General features: G+C 62.6%; 1 protein-coding gene across 1 annotated transcript in view; it reads right to left on the bottom strand.

Annotated features, from left to right (window-relative positions):
• Positions 1-16,559, bottom strand: part of SND1 (staphylococcal nuclease and tudor domain containing 1) — a 74,453-nt gene that overhangs the window by 29,603 nt on the left and 28,291 nt on the right. The window contains exon 11 of the mRNA XM_058804863.1: positions 7,382-7,471. Coding sequence (XP_058660846.1) covers positions 7,382-7,471 — 90 coding nt within the window. The remainder of the gene's footprint in view (positions 1-7,381; positions 7,472-16,559) is intronic.

The raw sequence follows: 16,559 nt of genomic DNA, 5'->3' as shown, positions 1-16,559 counted from the left end.
AGCAGGAAGGGATTGGAACAATGCTGGCACCCTCTGGGATCCACACAGGGACTGGGAACACCTCTGGGCAGATCCTGCTGGATTCATCACCTCCCACTGCACCGGGGTTGGGGTGAGCTGGGACATGCAGGGATCAGGGAATCCTGGAATGGTTTGGGTGGTCAGGGACCCCAGAGCCCCTCCAGTGCCACCCTGCCATGGCAGGGACACCTCCCACTGTGCCAGGCTGCTCCAGCCCCAGTGTCCAGCCTGGCCTTGGGCACTGCCAGGGATGCAGGGGCAGCCCCAGCTGCTCTGGCAATGCCAGCCCAGGCAGGAATTCCTCATTGCCAAGATGCCACCCATGGCTGCCCTCTGGCAGTGGGAGCCATTCCCTGTGTGCTGTCCCTGCAGGCCTTGTCCCCAGTCCCTCTGCAGCTCTGCTGGAGCCCCTGCAGGCCCTGGAAGGTCTCCCTGGAACCTTTCTTCATCCAGGCATCACCCCCCAGCAGTTCCCAGCATCACATCTCACATCTGCAGGCACCATTTCCATGAAAATCCCACCCAATCCCACCCCTCTGCTTCCCCAGGGAAGCTCCATCCTCAATGCTTTCCTGGTATCAGCTGCAACACCCTGAGGCTCTGGGGTAGAGGGGGTGACACTGGGGTGACAGGGGGCCGATGTGGGGATCTTTGGGGACACCCCAGTGCTGCTGCCCTGGAGCTGGACCTGGCCCTTGTGGACTTTTCCCGTTCCCGCTCCTGTTCCTGTTCCCGTTCCGCATGGCCGGAGCCGCGCTGAGCCAAAGGCAGCCAGACAGGCGAGGCAGGAGCATCCCTGAGCCCCTCCAAAGCCTCGGCTCATCCCGAAAATCACTCATTAAACCCACATCAAAATGCAAACAGGGCCGGAGCGTCTGGCAGGGCGCCGGAGCCGCGGCTTTTCCGTGCGGAGAGGGGGCTCCGGCAGGAAAGAGCCAATTAAGGGGAGCGGTTACAGCGATTCCTCGCAGCAAAGCTCCCGTCGGAACCACTGGAGGGGAAAAAGAGACGCCGATTACTCCGAGAGGCAGGTTGGGAATTCAGCTGCTCCAGGGCTTTTGAGATGTCTGGCTCAGGAGCGGCTGGCGTGGGAAACACCTGGCTGGGGATGCGGCACCGGCAACGGGGAGAGGCGGCGGTGGCGGAGCAGCCGGGGGGAACGGGGGATCCCGGGCTCGGGGAGGAGCCAGAGGGACTGAGATAGTGGGATCATGGGATCATGGGATAAGGGGATCATGGGATAAGGGGATCCAGGGGATGGGGGGGATGGGATGGGATGGGATCCATGGGATGGGATGGGATAATGGGATGTGATGGAATGGGATGGGATGGGATGGGGTGGGATGGGATGGGATGGGATGGGATGGGATGGGATGGGATGGGATGGGATGGGGTGGGATGGGATGGGATGGGATGGGATGGGATGGGATGGGATGGGATGGGATGGGATGGGATGGGATGAGGCCACCCCTCAACAGGAAAGCCTTCTATTGTGCCTCACTGTGTCCCGCTGTATCAGATGTGCCCAGGGGCAGGAAGGATCCACAGAGGGATCTGGACAGGTCAGATCCAAGGGACGAAGACAGTGGGATGAGGTTCCACAAGGCCAAGTGGAGCCCTGGCACAGCGTGTGGCTGCCCCTGGATCCCTGGAAGTGCTCTAGGCCAGGCTGGACGGGGCTTGGAGCCACTCGGGATAGGGGAAGGTGTCCGTGCCATGGCAGGGCTGGAACTGTTCCATGATCCCATGAAGTTCCCCCTTGGATCACACCAGCCCCACGGAACACTCCAGACACAGAAAGCTGGGAAAGGCCCTGGGGGTGCCGCTCAGCTGGAGGGACACGGAGCTGCAGGGACAACGCCCGGGATCATCTGAGGGCAGCCTGGGCTCCATGTGACACCAGACGTGGCACCGGCACCCCACAGCCCCGGCACCGGGGACAGCGGGCAAAGCATTCCCGGGATCCAAGGGCGACGTGCCCGTGCAGGGGCCGGGAAGGGCTGGGGGTGCAGGGACCCCCGGCACCCCCGGGCTCCGCTCCCCCCGGAGCAGCCGGAGCCACGCCTGGGTGGCTCTCCAAGGTCAGCTGCAGTCAGGGTGGATTAAATCACTCCGGCAGCTCCGCTCCCGGGAGCGCATCCAGCCCGGAACGGCGGCACCGCGCGGGCTGCGAGCGGCCACCGCCGCCAATGTCACCCGTGGGGACCTGGAATCCGTGGGGACCCTGCACCCATGGGGACCTGCATCCATGGGGATACTGCACCCATGGGGACCTGGAACCCACGGGGATTCTGCACCCACGGGGGATCCTGCACCCATGGGGACCTGGCACCCATGGGGACCTGGAATCCGTGGGGATCCTGCACCCATGGGGACCTGGCACCCATGGGGACCTGGAATCCGTGGGGATCCTGCACCCATGGGGACCTGACACCCATGGGGATCCTGCACCCATGGGGACCTGGCACCCACAGGGACCCAACACCCACAGTGACCCGGAACCCACAGTGACCTGGAACCCACGGGGACCTGGTACCCACAGGGACTCTGCACACAGAGGGACATTGCACCCCACGGGGACCCTGCACCCCAGCACTCACTGCCTGGGCTCACCAGCACAGAGCTGGGGGTGCCATGACATGGGGGAACAGGATGGGGTCCCCAGGATGTGGCCTCTGGCCTTGTCCCCAGCACCAGGGTCCCAGCGAGGCTGTTCCCAACACTCTGCTCCCAGGATGGGGTTCCTGCCTCACTGTCACCAGAACCAGGGTCCCAGCTCCTTGTCCCCAGGGTGTGGCCCCTGCCACCCTGTCCCCAGCAGGTCCCAAGGTGGGGGAGGCACCCCCGTGGTCCTGTCCCAGTTCCAGCCCCAGTCAGGGCTGGGGGGACACAACGGGACATTGCAGGCACATCCCCTGCTCCAGCCTCAGGACCCCAGGCAGCGGGGACACGTCCCCATCCTGGGGGGACATCCCGGGGGCTGCCTGAAGAGGGGGAATGGGGGCTGATCCCGCCGGGAAGGGCCGGGAGCAGCCCCACCTTTGGGATGGGGAGGGCGGGGTGGGTGCCGGTGCCGTTCCCTGCTATTCCCTCATCCCACGGGGGGCTCCGGGGGGCCGCGGGGACACGGGAGGGCCCGGGGGGGGACAGATGGGGGGTGGGTGGCAGCCCAGACCTGCCGGGCTAAAAATACGCGGCCCGCCCGCGGATCTCCCGGCCCGGCGGCGTCACCCGCGCCCGGGAATATTTTTACTTCGCCGGCAGCTCGTGCCGGGTGGAAGGGCCGGGGGGGCTGGGAAGGGGCTGCCCGGGGCTCGGGGGGTGCGTGCCCCCCGCGTCCCCCCCCGTGCCGCAGGGAGGAGGTTCCCGGAGACCCGGCGGGGCCAGGGGATGGGAGCTGTTCCCGGCAATGTGCGGGGTGATCCCGGCGGGATGGGGGGATCCCATGGTCCCCAGCACAGCGGGGCAGATCCAGGGAAGCGTTTTCCCCCTGGAGCAGCGGTTTCCCTGCCGAGGGCCGGCTCGTCCCAGCCCCCAGCCCACGCATCCTGCTGCGGGCTGCGGGATTTCCTGGGAATGGCGAGCGGAGCGGGCTGCGCTTCCCTAACGCCCTCCACCTCTCCATCCTCCCGTCATCCCTGCTGGAAAAGGCCGGGATGTGCCACAAGGATGCTCCACAGCAGCCGCGGGAGCGCCTCCGGCACCGCCAGCAGCGGATCCAGCAGGACCCGGCTGCCTCCTCCCTCCCGCTGCAGCGGCCGCCGGAGGGGCCGCGGAGACCCCCGGGGCAGGGTTGACCTTGGAGCGGGATAAGCACGGCAGCGCCGGGCTGGGAGGCGATGGGTGCAGGGAGAGCAGAGGCGCCCGGATTTGGGATGCTCACAGCGGCAATAATCCCGCTCGCCCCTGCCCCTCCCGTGCCGGGGCCAGCCCAGCCCACTGCAGCAGCCGGGCGGGAAAATGCGCTCCCGAACAGCTCTCCCGGCTCGGCTCCCTCCCCGGCAGCCAAATCCTCCCCGGCAGCCAAATCCTGCCCAGCTCCACACGTGGAAGCGGCGGCTGACGCAGCCGGCCCCGTGACGCTCCGGAGCTGGCAGAGCCGCCCCGGCTCCGGCGCATTCCCGGGAACAGCACCCGGATCCCGGCCCGGCAACAGCACCTGGATCCCGGCTGGGCACGGCGCAGCTCCCCCAGGGATGGGTCCCCATTGTCCCCAGCCCCGGCTGCATCAAGAATTGGGATCTTCCCAAAATCCGCCCCCCCCCCCCCCAGCATCGCTGCTGTGCCAGCTCTCCCAGAGCTCCCAAGCTCCCCTGAGACGCAGGAAAAATTGCCCGACATTCCAAAAATCCTCCAGTGTGCCAAAGCCTTCCCTCTCCCCGGCACCGGGATGGTGTTCCCAGGGAGAAGGCTTTCCCTGGTCAAACCCATCCCTGTTTTATCCCAGCCCGGGTCCCCAGCAGTGCTGGCACCGGGACTGCTGCTGTTGTAGCCCCAAAGGAGAATCCCTGGAAGCATCTGCGGGGACCAGACAGGTGAATGCCCTGGAAAACCACCGGGAAACCACTCAGGGCTCTGGAGATGGGCAGCATTCCCAGCTGGGATCAGCCTTCCCAAAAGGGATGGGGTGGGAATGATGGGACACAGCGATGGGACAGGATGGCGCACAGGGAGGGGATCCTGGGATTGGACACAGGGATGGGACAGGATGTGACACAGGGATGAGGCACAGGAATGGGACAGGATGGGACAGGATGGGACAGGATGGAACACAGAAATGGGACACAGGGACGTGACACAGGGATGGGCACAGGGATGGGACAGGATGGGACAGGATGGAACACAGAGATGGGACACAGGGATGGAACACAGGGATGGGACAGGATGGGACACAGGGATGGGACAGGATGGGACACAGGGATGGGCACAGGGATGGGACACAGGGATGTGACACAGGGATGGGCACAGGGATGTGACACCAGGATGGGACACAGGGATGGGCACAGGGATGGGACAGGATGGGACAGGATGGAACACAGAGATGGGACACAGGGATGTGACACAGGGATGGGCACAGGGATGTGACACAGGGATGTGACACAGGGATGTGACACAGGGATGGGACACAGGGATGGGCACAGGGATGGAACACAGGGATGGGACACAGGGATGGGACACAGGGATGGGACACAGGGATGGGACACAGGGATGGGACACAGGGATGGGCACAGGGATGGGACACAGGGATGGGACACAGGGATGGGCACAGGGATGGGCACAGGGATGGGACACAGGGATGGGACACAGGGATGGGCACAGGGATGGGACACAGGGATGGGACAGGATGGGACACAGGGATGTGACACAGGGATGGGCACAGGGATGTGACACAGGGATGGGACACAGGGATGGGACACAGGGATGGGCACAGGGATGGGACACAGGGACGGGGCCCTCCTTTCTTTCCCCCGGAGCAGCTGCCAGGGACGGGGCGGCACCGCCTCCGTGCCCAGGGAATTTCCACCCCGGAGCTCTCCCTTGCCGGCTCCGTCCATGCGAGCGATTAATCCCAGAGTTAATTAGGGAAGAGCCGCGATCCATCTCCCGCCCCGGCGCAATTATCCGGAGCGGCTCCGCGGCGCAGCGGCGCGATCGATGGGCGGAGGAGCCGGCCCTTCCGACACGCTCCACGGATTTATTCCACAAATCCATAGCGGCCTGGGCAGCCGGCGCCGGCCCCGGCTCATCCCGCGCCGCCGGGCAAATTCCAGCGGCTGGGAAGGACACGGCGGAGCTGCGAGAGGCTCCGGCACAGGAGCCAAAATCCCCAAACCCAGCCCTTATGTGCGATGCAAATCCCAGCCTGGAAAACTCCCGCTGCCCAGGAATGAGAGGGCAAGAGGGAAAATACATTGCCTTCCATCCCTTCCCAGGGAGCAGGGAATTCAGAGGTGGATTCTCGCATCCCAGCTCCTCTCCCAACAGGAGCTGGAGGAAAAGGAGCCGTGGCAGCCACAACAGGGATGGATCCTTCCTCATCACCCCTCGGTGCTTTCTCCAGAGGGAATTATTTTGGAAAGCAATGTCAGGGCTGACCCAGCGCTCCAGCAGGATGGGATGGGATAGGATGGGATGGGATGGGATGGGATGGGATGGGATGGGATGGGATGGGATGGGATGGGATGGGACGGGGTGGGATGGGATGGGACGGGGTGGGATGGGATGGGATGGGATGGGATGGGACGGGGTGGGACGGGATGGGATGGGATGGGACAGGGTGGGATGGGATGGGACGGGGTGGGGTGGGATGGGATGGGATGGGATGGGATGGGATGGGATGGGACAGGGTGGGATGGGATGGGACGGGGTGGGGTGGGATGGGATGGGATGGGATGGGATGGGATGGGATAATGGGATGGGATGGGATGGAATGGGATGGGATGGGATGTGTCCATGAGGAGCCTCCCAAGGCACAGGGAAAGGATCCAGAAGGATGGACCCCAGAGTGATGGGGATGGACGGAACTCCCGAGGCAGGCCAGGAACCAGGGCAGGCTGAGCTCCCTGAATGCCAGAACTCCTTGGAATCCCACAGCTCCTTGGAACAGCCAGGCACCCAGGGCAGGCTGAGCTTCCCTAATCCCAGAACACCCTGAAATCCCAAGGTCACCCTCCAAAGGCACCCAGTGCCAGAGCCAATTCCAATCCCTGATGCAACACAGGGCACAGCAACGGCGGATGGCAGAAAACTGGGCACCAGTAACCCCGGAATGGCTCAAACTGGGACCACACTGAGGTGCCAGAACCCCATTCCAGACCCAGTGCTCCCATCATAAATCCTGCCAACACTCCCACATTCTTTTCCAACTCCAGAAAGCATCAGATTTCCCATTAAAAAAATCTCCCAAGCTGCTCTTTTTCCCTTTCCCTATTTTTTCGGACTGCCCGGGCAGGCTCCGAGCTGGAAAGATCCAATTAGGCACCGGAGCAGCCCCGACGAGCAGCAACGGCCGCGCCACAAAGGGAATTGATTTTATTTGACTGTTTTATGAGCATTGGAAAATTGCATCCGGAGCGTTCGCTCCGCTGGTTAACACATTCCTCATTCCCGGAATTGCTCTGAACCAGCCTCGGAAAACAGCCAGGGAAACAAAGGGAGAAGCCAGGCGGAATTCCCGGGAAATGGGGAGGGCAACGCCTCGAGGGGCTCTCCAGGCTTGGGGGCATCCCCGAATTTCCCAAGGAGCCACACAGCAGCACGGGCATCAGACTCATCCCCTCCTTCACTCCCTCATCCTCACTGTCCCATCCCTTGTCCCCTCACCCTCAGCCCCACCCCAGCCTCGCCCCTCCCTCCGTACCTTCTTCCCGATGAGTTTCTTGCGCAGGAATTCCCGGGCCTCGAACATGTAGGGAATGTCGTAGAGGGGCCTCAGCTTCCTGTTCTTGTCCTGTCGAGAGAGGGGACTCGGGTCAGGGCATTCCCAAATCTGTTCCATTCCCCCCCCCAATCCCAACATCCCACAGGAGGAGGTGCCAGCAGCCTCTGGTGCCAGGTTGGACATTCCTGAGTGACAGATCCACGAGGGAAGGGGATGATGGAATTTGGAGTGGGAGCGAGCAGGGTGAACCCCCTGGGGTGTCCAGCCCTGTCCAGGGACATCTCCTGGAGTCACATCCCTGCAAAGGCTGAGCAAAAAGGGGAGACTCCCAAAGGAAACGGGGATTCAACCCAATGCAATCCAACACGACTCAAATATGACCTGAACTGACCCAGTGTGACCCAGTGTGACCCAAAGTGACCCAAAGAGACCCAATACAACCCAGTGTAACCCAACGTGACCCAACATGAAGTGACCCGAAGTGACTCAAAGTGATCCAACACAACCCAAAGTAGCCCAACGTGCCCCAACAAAAACCAACAAAATCCAACCCAATGCAGCCCAACCCAGACTCTGCTCTGCTCGCCACCACAGTGCCATGGGCATGGCCCCCTCACAGCTGCCCGAGCTGGTGAGGAAATCCTGGAAAAGGGGGAGATCAGGCCAAAACAGCCAGAAATGGAGGAGCAGAGTCAGACAGAGCAGGAGAGGGCGGACACGGCCGGCAGCACTCAGCTCCTCCCTAATGAACGAGGCTTTGGCAGAGTTTATTGTCCTTGACGCTGCTCATTCCCAGACTGCTCCTTGGAGACATTCCCTCCTCTGCCTGCATCGACCAGGGATGGGAACGGGATGGATCCAGAGAGGAGATCCTTGGGAACCCACAGCCAGTGCTGGGGATGGGAATGGGATGGATCCACAGAGGGGATCCCCAGGAACCCACAGCCAGTGCTGGGGATGGGAATGGGATGGATCCTGTGAGGGGATCCCCGGGAACCCACAGCCAGCACAAGGGATGGGAATGGGATGGATCCCGTGAGGGGATCCCCAGGAACCCACAGCCAGTGCTGGGGATGGGAATGGGATGGATCCACAGAGGGGATCCCCAGGAACCCACAGCCAGTGCTGGGGATGGGAATGGGATGGATCCTGTGAGGGGATCCCCAGGAACCCACAGCCAGCACAAGGGATGGGAATGGGATGGATCCTGTGAGGGGATCCCCAGGAATTTTGGCACCTCCTGCCCCCACAGCAGGTCCCAAAGGAGATTCCAGGTGCTGCTCCAGCCCCTGGAGCTGCGGGAGCTCAGAACAAGCACGGAGGAGCTACCGTGGCACCACCAGCCCCTCTCTCTGCCCTTTCCCAGGGGAGCACAGCTCCCCCTTTCCAAACTTCCAGCCCCTGCCCACGGGCTCCTGGAGCATTCCCAGTCCCCAAATCCTCGGGGTGACCCCGGACCCTTCCATCAGTGGGATGTGATGGATCCGGGCCCCGAGATGCTCCCGCCCTCCCCAAGGTCACGGCAGAGCTCCGACACCGAGCGCGGCTCCGCGCGGCAAAGCCCTGCGCAAACACTAATTAATCCTCACTAACGAACTCCAAATTTATGGCTTAGTTAAGTGTCTGTCTGGCACAGGCTGTTAAATCCCTAATCCCATCCCAGAGGGCGGGAAGCGGGACAGCAAAGCCCTGGGTGGCCCCGGCACCTCCGGGCAGTGCTGGGGGCTCAGGGGCCGGCAGGGAATTCCTGAGGGAGCCACGGGAGTGGGATCTGAGCCCTCCCCAAAGCTCCTCTGGGTCTGCAGCCACTGGGACCACCCCAAAAAGGGACCACTCCAAAAAGGGACCATCCCAAAAAGGGACCATCCCAAAAAGGGACAACCAGCACAGACCCCACAGCACCACTGCCATTCCTAAGCCATACTGGGATCCACGGTGCCATCCTGCCCGTCCTGGATGTGCCATGGAGGAGGGATCTGAGCCCTCCCCAAAGCTCCTTCAGAGCAAATCACAGGTCTGCAGCCATGTGAGACCACCCCAGAAAGTGGTCCCTCCAAAAATTAGTCACCCCAAGAAGGGAACATCCCAAAAAGGAGTCACTCCAAAAAGCGACCACCCCAAAAAAGAGTCACCTCAAGAAGGGATCACCCCTAAAAAGAGTCATCCAAAAAGGGATGACCATCCCAAAAAAAGGAGTCACCCCAAGAAGGGGTCACCCCAAAAAGGGGGTCACCAGCACAGGCACCCCAGTGCTGTGCTGGGACCCACGGCTGCACCACTCCAGCCCCGTCTGTGCTGGTGCTGACCCAGCCCCCCCATCCTGCTGCTGCTGCTGCTGCAAAATGCCAATTCCCTCTGGGAATCCTCCCCGCACAGGCTGGCAGCGCCAGGAGCAGGATAACGGGAACGTTTACTGCCCAGCCCGGCCGCCCCCTGTCAGCCCCATTAAACGTGGCTCTGTTGTCCCACAGCAGTGACACTCCCAGCGCAGGGAAAGCAGCAGCTGACGGCTCTGGGAAGCCGTTCAAGACCTCGGACGCTCAGCGGAGCTTTTGCAAATAAACACGAGAAATCAATGGAACAGCGGGAAGTTAACGGAATCCCACAGCCGGCAAACTCCGGCAATTTCCGACACGGACAAGGATTGTGTTGGGTCTAACCCATTTTCCGAGGCAGGAGCTGGATCCCAACAATGAATCACCTCGTGAGCTGTGGCTGCTCCATCCCCACAGTGCTCACATCCAGGCTGGACAGGGCTTGGGACAGCCTGGGACAGCAGAAGTGTCCCTGCCCGTGGTGGGACTGGATGGGCTCTGAGGTCCCCTCCAGCCCAACCCAACTCATCCCAACCCATTCTGGGATCCCACGATTCCATGAAATGCCAGTCCCGGCTCTCCTCGGCTGCTGGAGAGAGTCATCAGCCACTGAGAAGTTAATTAAGCCCAGGGATCTGAGGCTCACTTAATTAAAGGTGAGCAGCGAGGACGTCGCTCCATTAGCGACGGAGCCGGAGCTGCATCTTCAGGGAGCTGCCGGAGGAGGGGGGCACCCGCTCCCTTCCCTCCTGGAACACGGAGAATTCAATCCCAAACCTGATGGGAATGCTCTGGTTTATGCCAGGCTGGGGAAGCCGGGCAAGAAAGCAACTTTTTGGTTCCAGTGAGGGACGGAGCAGCTCCAGAGCGGGATGAGAGACCCCTGAAAACAACTCCCCACGGCCCAGAACACCCAACAGGTGACAGAATTCCAGCTCTCCTCTCCAATTAACAGCGTTACACAGGGCAGGGCCTAATTAAGGTCTGTTTCCAGGGAAGCAGCAGCCCGTATCCACTGCCAGAATTCCTGGGGGACACTGACCATGGAGTGCTGCCATTCCCAGCTGCCGGGGGTCCTGCTCCCAGCCCCAGCCCCTTCCCACGGGCACAGGGTGGGGGTGATGCCGGATGCAGGCACAGCTGGAGCAGCTGGAAATGCTCCAAGACCCGGGATGGCAACTCCAGCTCCACATTCCAGGGCTCCCCAGGGACTCTGCAGCCCCTGAGGGACCCCAGGATGGGGGGAACCTGCTCCATTCCCCTTGTGGGAGAAGGATTCCACCTGGAGCAAGAGAGGCTCCTGGGAATCCATGGAGTTGCAGGCTCCTGAAGCAGGGAAGGGGCCATGGCTCATCAGCGGTGCCACGCCACGCTTCACCCTCGGCTGAACCCGCCTGGGATGTGCCAGGTGGGGAATCCATCCCGGAGATCCATCCCAGAGGCCTGACAGGGAACAGGCAGCGTCTGGAACACGCATGCCACTGATCCAGGGGTCCTCAGAGCAGGGGGAATGGCCCGATCCCCTTGGGATGAGCCAGAGCTCCCAGCTCCCCATGCAAAGATTTTGGGGTTTGCTCCCAGAATTCTGGGTGCCAACACCCAAGGGGGGTCCCCAGCAGCGCCGAGGGGATCCAGAGCCTGGTGGCACCGTGGGATGGCAGGTGGGGAGAGCCCCCCCATCCCTGCCAGCGCAATTAGGGAAGCTCATTATTTGCAAAGTAATTAGCAGAGCTAATCAACTCACAGCGGCAGGGCGGAATGAGCGGGAGGAGAGCGGGAGCTGCCAGCTGGAAACGCCAGGGCTGGGAGGGGACCCGGGGACACTGCAGCCCCCAGGGTGGGGCAGAGCCAAGCACTGGGGAACGATCCCACCCGGAGCAGGAGAGGCCCCAGGGAGCTCCTGCTCCCGAAGCAGGGAACGGGTGACGGCCCATCAGGGTGTCACACCACGCTTCACCCTGGGCTGAGCCCGCCTGGGACGCGCCGGGTGGGGAATCCATCCTGGGGGAGTCCATCCCGGGGCCGGCAGGGCGGGGACAGAGCAGCAGGAGTGCTCAGGAATTGCTGCTCCTGGGAAAGCTCCGCTCTGCCCGGGCCCAGCGCCGCTCCCACAGCTCCCTCCCAGCATCCCTGAGCCCAGCTGGGCTGGCAGTGACGCCGGGAGCTGCGAGGGACAGCCCTGAGGACGGCAGGGATGTGACATGCATGGGGATGGAGACGAGCAGCTCCCAGTGACATCCCGGTGACATTCACAGGCAGCCCCAGGCAGGTGCTTGCTCAAGGAGCAACGCCTCAAGTGGGCACTTGGCCTCTCCAGCCTCTCCAGCCTCTCCTGCTCCCTCCTTGTCCCCACTCGCAGGCGGCGCCGCAGGCCCCGAGAGCCACTCGAGTGGCAGGAGCTGGGCACTGCTGGAGCCTCTGATGGCACCGGGGGACACAGGGCACAGCCAGGGGCTGGCAGGAAAAGGGCAGCACAGCTGGAGAACTGTGGGATAACTGAGGCTGGAAAAGCCTCAGAGCCCATTGAGTCCAACCATCCCCAGCACTGACAAGGCTGCCACTGATCCTGAAAGGGCTGGGCAGCCCTTTCCAGGAGGATTTTCCCCAAAATCCACCCTGAGGCTCCCCTGGCCCAGCCTGGGGCTGTTTCCTCTCTGGAGACTGTCCTGGGGCTGTGACTCCAGTGCCGACCATCCCCACTCCCAAACACAACCAGAGCCGCCCCAATCCTCCCCCAGCAACCCCATAGCATCAACATTCCAGCTGGGAGACCCCAAAGAGGGGTACAGGGCTGCAAACAGAGGGGACAGGACCCCAAAGTGGGATACAGGACCCCAAATGGAGGGTACAGAACTGCAAATGGAGGGAACATGACCCCATGGCCAGGACAGTGACCCCGAGAGCCCGGAGTGGGACAGCCCCGGCTCCAGTGGGATTGATGCTCCCGTGCCAGGCTCTGCTCCGTGCCCGCTCCAGGACACGCTGTGCATGCCCATCCTCATCATCCCGGGCAGGGATGAAGAGCCAGGGAGGCTGGGCTGCGCCGGGAGCTGGAGCAGGAACACCTCAGGACAAATGGGAACGGCGGGGAGCGATGGAAGCGACGGCACGGAAATAACCGGGGCTGCTTCAGCACAACGCACAACTATAAATAATAAAGTTATAAATTATAGAATCTGGGGATCAGGGATTGAGCTGGGTGGGCAGGGACCTCACAGCCCCTTCAGTGCCACCCCTGACGTGGGCAGGGACACCTCCCACTGTCCCAGGGTAGAGAGGAGAAGGCTCCAGGGAGAGCTGAGAGCCCCTGGCAGGGCCTGCAGGGGCTCCAGCAGAGCTGCAGAGGGACTGGGGACAAGGCCTGCAGGGACAGCACACAGGGAATGGCTCCCACTGCCAGAGGGCAGCCATGGGTGGCATCTTGGCAATGAGGAATTCCTGCCTGGGCTGGCATTGCCAGAGCAGCTGGGGCTGCCCCTGCATCCCTGGCAGTGCCCAGGGCCAGGTTGGGCACTGGGGCTGGAGCAGCCTGGGACAGTGGGAGGTGTCCCTGCCATGGCAGGGGTGGCACTGCAGGGGCTCTGAGGTCCCTTCCTACCTAAAACATTCCATGGTTTTATGATTCCAACATTCCAGGCTGAAGAAGAACTGGGGAAGAATTCCTCAATTTGGGCTAGGGTGCTGACAGGAGCTCCTCAAAGGGGTTTCACCCCACTGGCAGCTCTGTGCCAGCCCCAGCCTGGCCCCAAACCCCTCCGTGGGGGCAGCAGGGTGGGCAGGGTCCTCCCTTTGCAGGGAATTACTGGGGGACATCCCAGCATGGCACTGCCCCTCCCGGGGGATCCATCATCCAGCAGCGCTTGGCTCCGCGCCCCTCTCCGGGGCTGATGAGGAAACTGAGCCATCCCAAAACATCCTCTCCTTCCACAGATCACTCGTGCTTTTCCCTCCCTCATTTCCCCACCGCAGCGCTGGAATTTGGTGTCAAACCAGCCCGACTTGCCCGGGAGCTCCGGAAGAGCTGCTCCCTCCCAGGGAGGCTGAGATCCCTGCGAGAACTGCGCCAGCAGCAGCATCCCTGCTCCAGGCACCCAGGATCCCCTGGATAAACAGGAGACACGGCTCTGCTGCTGCTGCAGGGGTCTTGTCCCAGCCACTGAAATTCATCCACCCTCAGGAACTAACTGCCCACAAAAAGGTGGAAATCACAGAGCTGGATTTATCTCAATACCCTTTGGCTGCTGGAATGCAGATCCTCAGCAGCAGCACCTGCAACTGGGGCACAGCATTCCAGGCATTCCAAACCAGGCCCTTGGAATTGGGGGAGGCATCCTGGACACCCCAAACTGGGTACCTGGAACTGGGGAGCTGTATTCCAGACACCCCAAACTGGGCACCTAGAATTGAGGGGTGCATCCTGGACACCCCAAATTTGGCACCTGGGACAGAGCACTGCATCCCAGACATCCCATCCTGGGCACCAGGAATTGGGGTGCTGCATTCCAAGCATCTCAAACCGGGTACCTGGAATTGGGGGATGCATCCCCACCCCTGCCATGGTGGGAGATGCTGGTTCCAGGCTGCCCTCGGCCCAGAATCCGGCTGGAGCAGCCTCGGGATGTGCCTTTGCAGGCACCAAGGGGATGTGGCTCTGAGGGCCACGTGGATTTGGGAATCCAGCAGCGTTTTGGCTGCTCCGCTCCCACAGAGGGAAAATGGGGTCAGCGTTCCTGGAACAGGGATGATCCCGACCCAGGGTCTGGCTGTGGGACACTGTGACACCGGGAGATGCCTCTGCTTCCCAAAACCATCGCCGAGGGGACGGGAACGGGGACGGGGACGAGGACAGAGGCAGCAGCTGCTGCCAGGCACGGCCATTTCAGGGCTCCGGGAAGAGCCTCCACACTGTCCCCGCTGTTATCCCGTGTTTCAGAGGATAACTGCAGCCCCGGAGGGATGCGCAGCGGGGCTGTCCCTTCCAGCCCTGCCTGCCCTGTATCTGGGGTCGCGTGGGAGGGGACTGGCCTCACTCCCGGCCCCTTTTGTCCCCGCTCCCGGCCGCTTCACTGCCGTGGATCCTCCTCCCACACGGCCCCGCGGGCACCGGGACCCCGAGCAGGGTCAGGGCAGCGCTGGGGAGTGCCCAGAGCCCAGCCCAGAGCCCAGCCCAGAGCCGGAGCTGCACCGAGCGCTCCAAGCCCACCCGCACGTGACGGAGGGAAGGAGGAAAAGCAGCTGGAGAAAAGTAGGACAGCGGGGCCGGGAGCGAGGGAAGAGCTTGGAAGGATGGAGCTGCCTCCCCTCTGCGGGGCCTGGGACACAGGACAGCCCGAGCTGTCACTGTCAGTGTCACTGTCACCGTCACTGTCCCCCCTGCCCTGCTCACAGCACGCTCTGAGACCCCCTTGCCAACCCCAGGGGGCTGCACTGTGCCGGCGGCTCCGGGGAAAAGGCAGCACGGATCTGTCAGCCACGGCACAAGCAGGTTCCCTGGCACAAGCAGGATGGATATGTCAGCCACAGCATGGGCAGGATCACTGGCACAGGCAGGATTGATCCATCAGTCACAGCACAGAGAGGATGGATCCATTATCCCTGGCACAGACAGGATGGATCCATTATCCCTGGCACAGGCAGGATGGATCCATTATGCCTGGCACAGACAGGATGGATCTGTCAGCCATGGCACAGGCAGGATCCCTGGCACAGGTAAGATGGATCCATTATCCCTGGCACTGGCAGGATGGATCCATTATCCCTGGCACAGGCAGGATCCCTGGCACAGACAGGATGGATCCATTATCCCTGGCACAGACAGGACCCACGGCCCAGCCCCAGTCCCTGGCACAGCCCAGGTCACCTCCAGCACACCCACAGTGACACTGGGGCCATGCCAGGCCACGCCACCCCGGTGCCAGCAGGGCCCAGCCCTTCCTCACCACCAAGCCCTGCAGATCCAGGGCAGCTCGTCCATGGAAATCCCTTTCCAAGGGTCCCCACGGCTTTGCTCCTTGCACTGGGAATTTTGGGGGGTTCTGAGGTGCTGCCAGTGTCACCAAGGATGGCCGGTGCCACCAGAGCCCAGGAACTCGAGCTGGGGGGGAAGGGGCTGTGGGGGCTGCAGGTGCCCCCCAGTGAGGGACGTTCCCAATCCATCCCCCCTCCATCCCATCCACCCCTCACGTCTCCAAATGTCTGGCACTGAATGCAGCCGGTGCTAATGGAGGGGGAATATTCATGATTCCCGATTCTGGGAGCGGCGCCGGCAGAGGTGCAGCAATGGGGGTGTTCCCACTGCTCCCACGGCTCCAACCCCCCAGTGCTGGGGAGGCTCCCGCTCCTGAGCACGGAGGGATGGGTGCCCTGGGATACACACGGAGCCCTGGCCCCGCTGGGACCCCGGGGGACCACCCCGAGCCGGGAATTGGGGGTGGGATGTGAGCCTGGGCCAGGCCTTTGGGCTGGAGCTTCCCTGTCCTGTCCTGTGTGGATGGAGCTGCTGCTGTCCCCTCCCTGCCCCACTGGGTGATGGCACAGTGTGGCCCAGCTCTGTCCCCAGGGTCCCCTCGGGCTGGTGACCGGGCAGGATCCGGGGCAATGCCGGAGCTGTGCCTGCTTCCCACCCGGAGCTGGGAGATGGGAAGGGAGCCAGTGCAGAGGCTCATCCCACGCTAAAATCAGGGATCGATTCCCGAGGCACAAAGGCCGGAGCATTAATTGCAGAGCTCAGCTCTGTGCCAGGACCGAGGCGCTGCTCCAATTCAGCGCAATTTCCCATGCGCTGAGGAATTCCAGCAGCTCCCGAGGAGCTCAGAAGGTCAAAGCTCCTCTCTCCCAGCAGC

This window comes from Ammospiza caudacuta, chromosome 5, assembly GCF_027887145.1.
Source record: "Ammospiza caudacuta isolate bAmmCau1 chromosome 5, bAmmCau1.pri, whole genome shotgun sequence".
Lineage (NCBI taxonomy): Eukaryota > Metazoa > Chordata > Aves > Passeriformes > Passerellidae > Ammospiza > Ammospiza caudacuta.
This window is presented reverse-complemented; position numbering and strand designations above follow the sequence as displayed.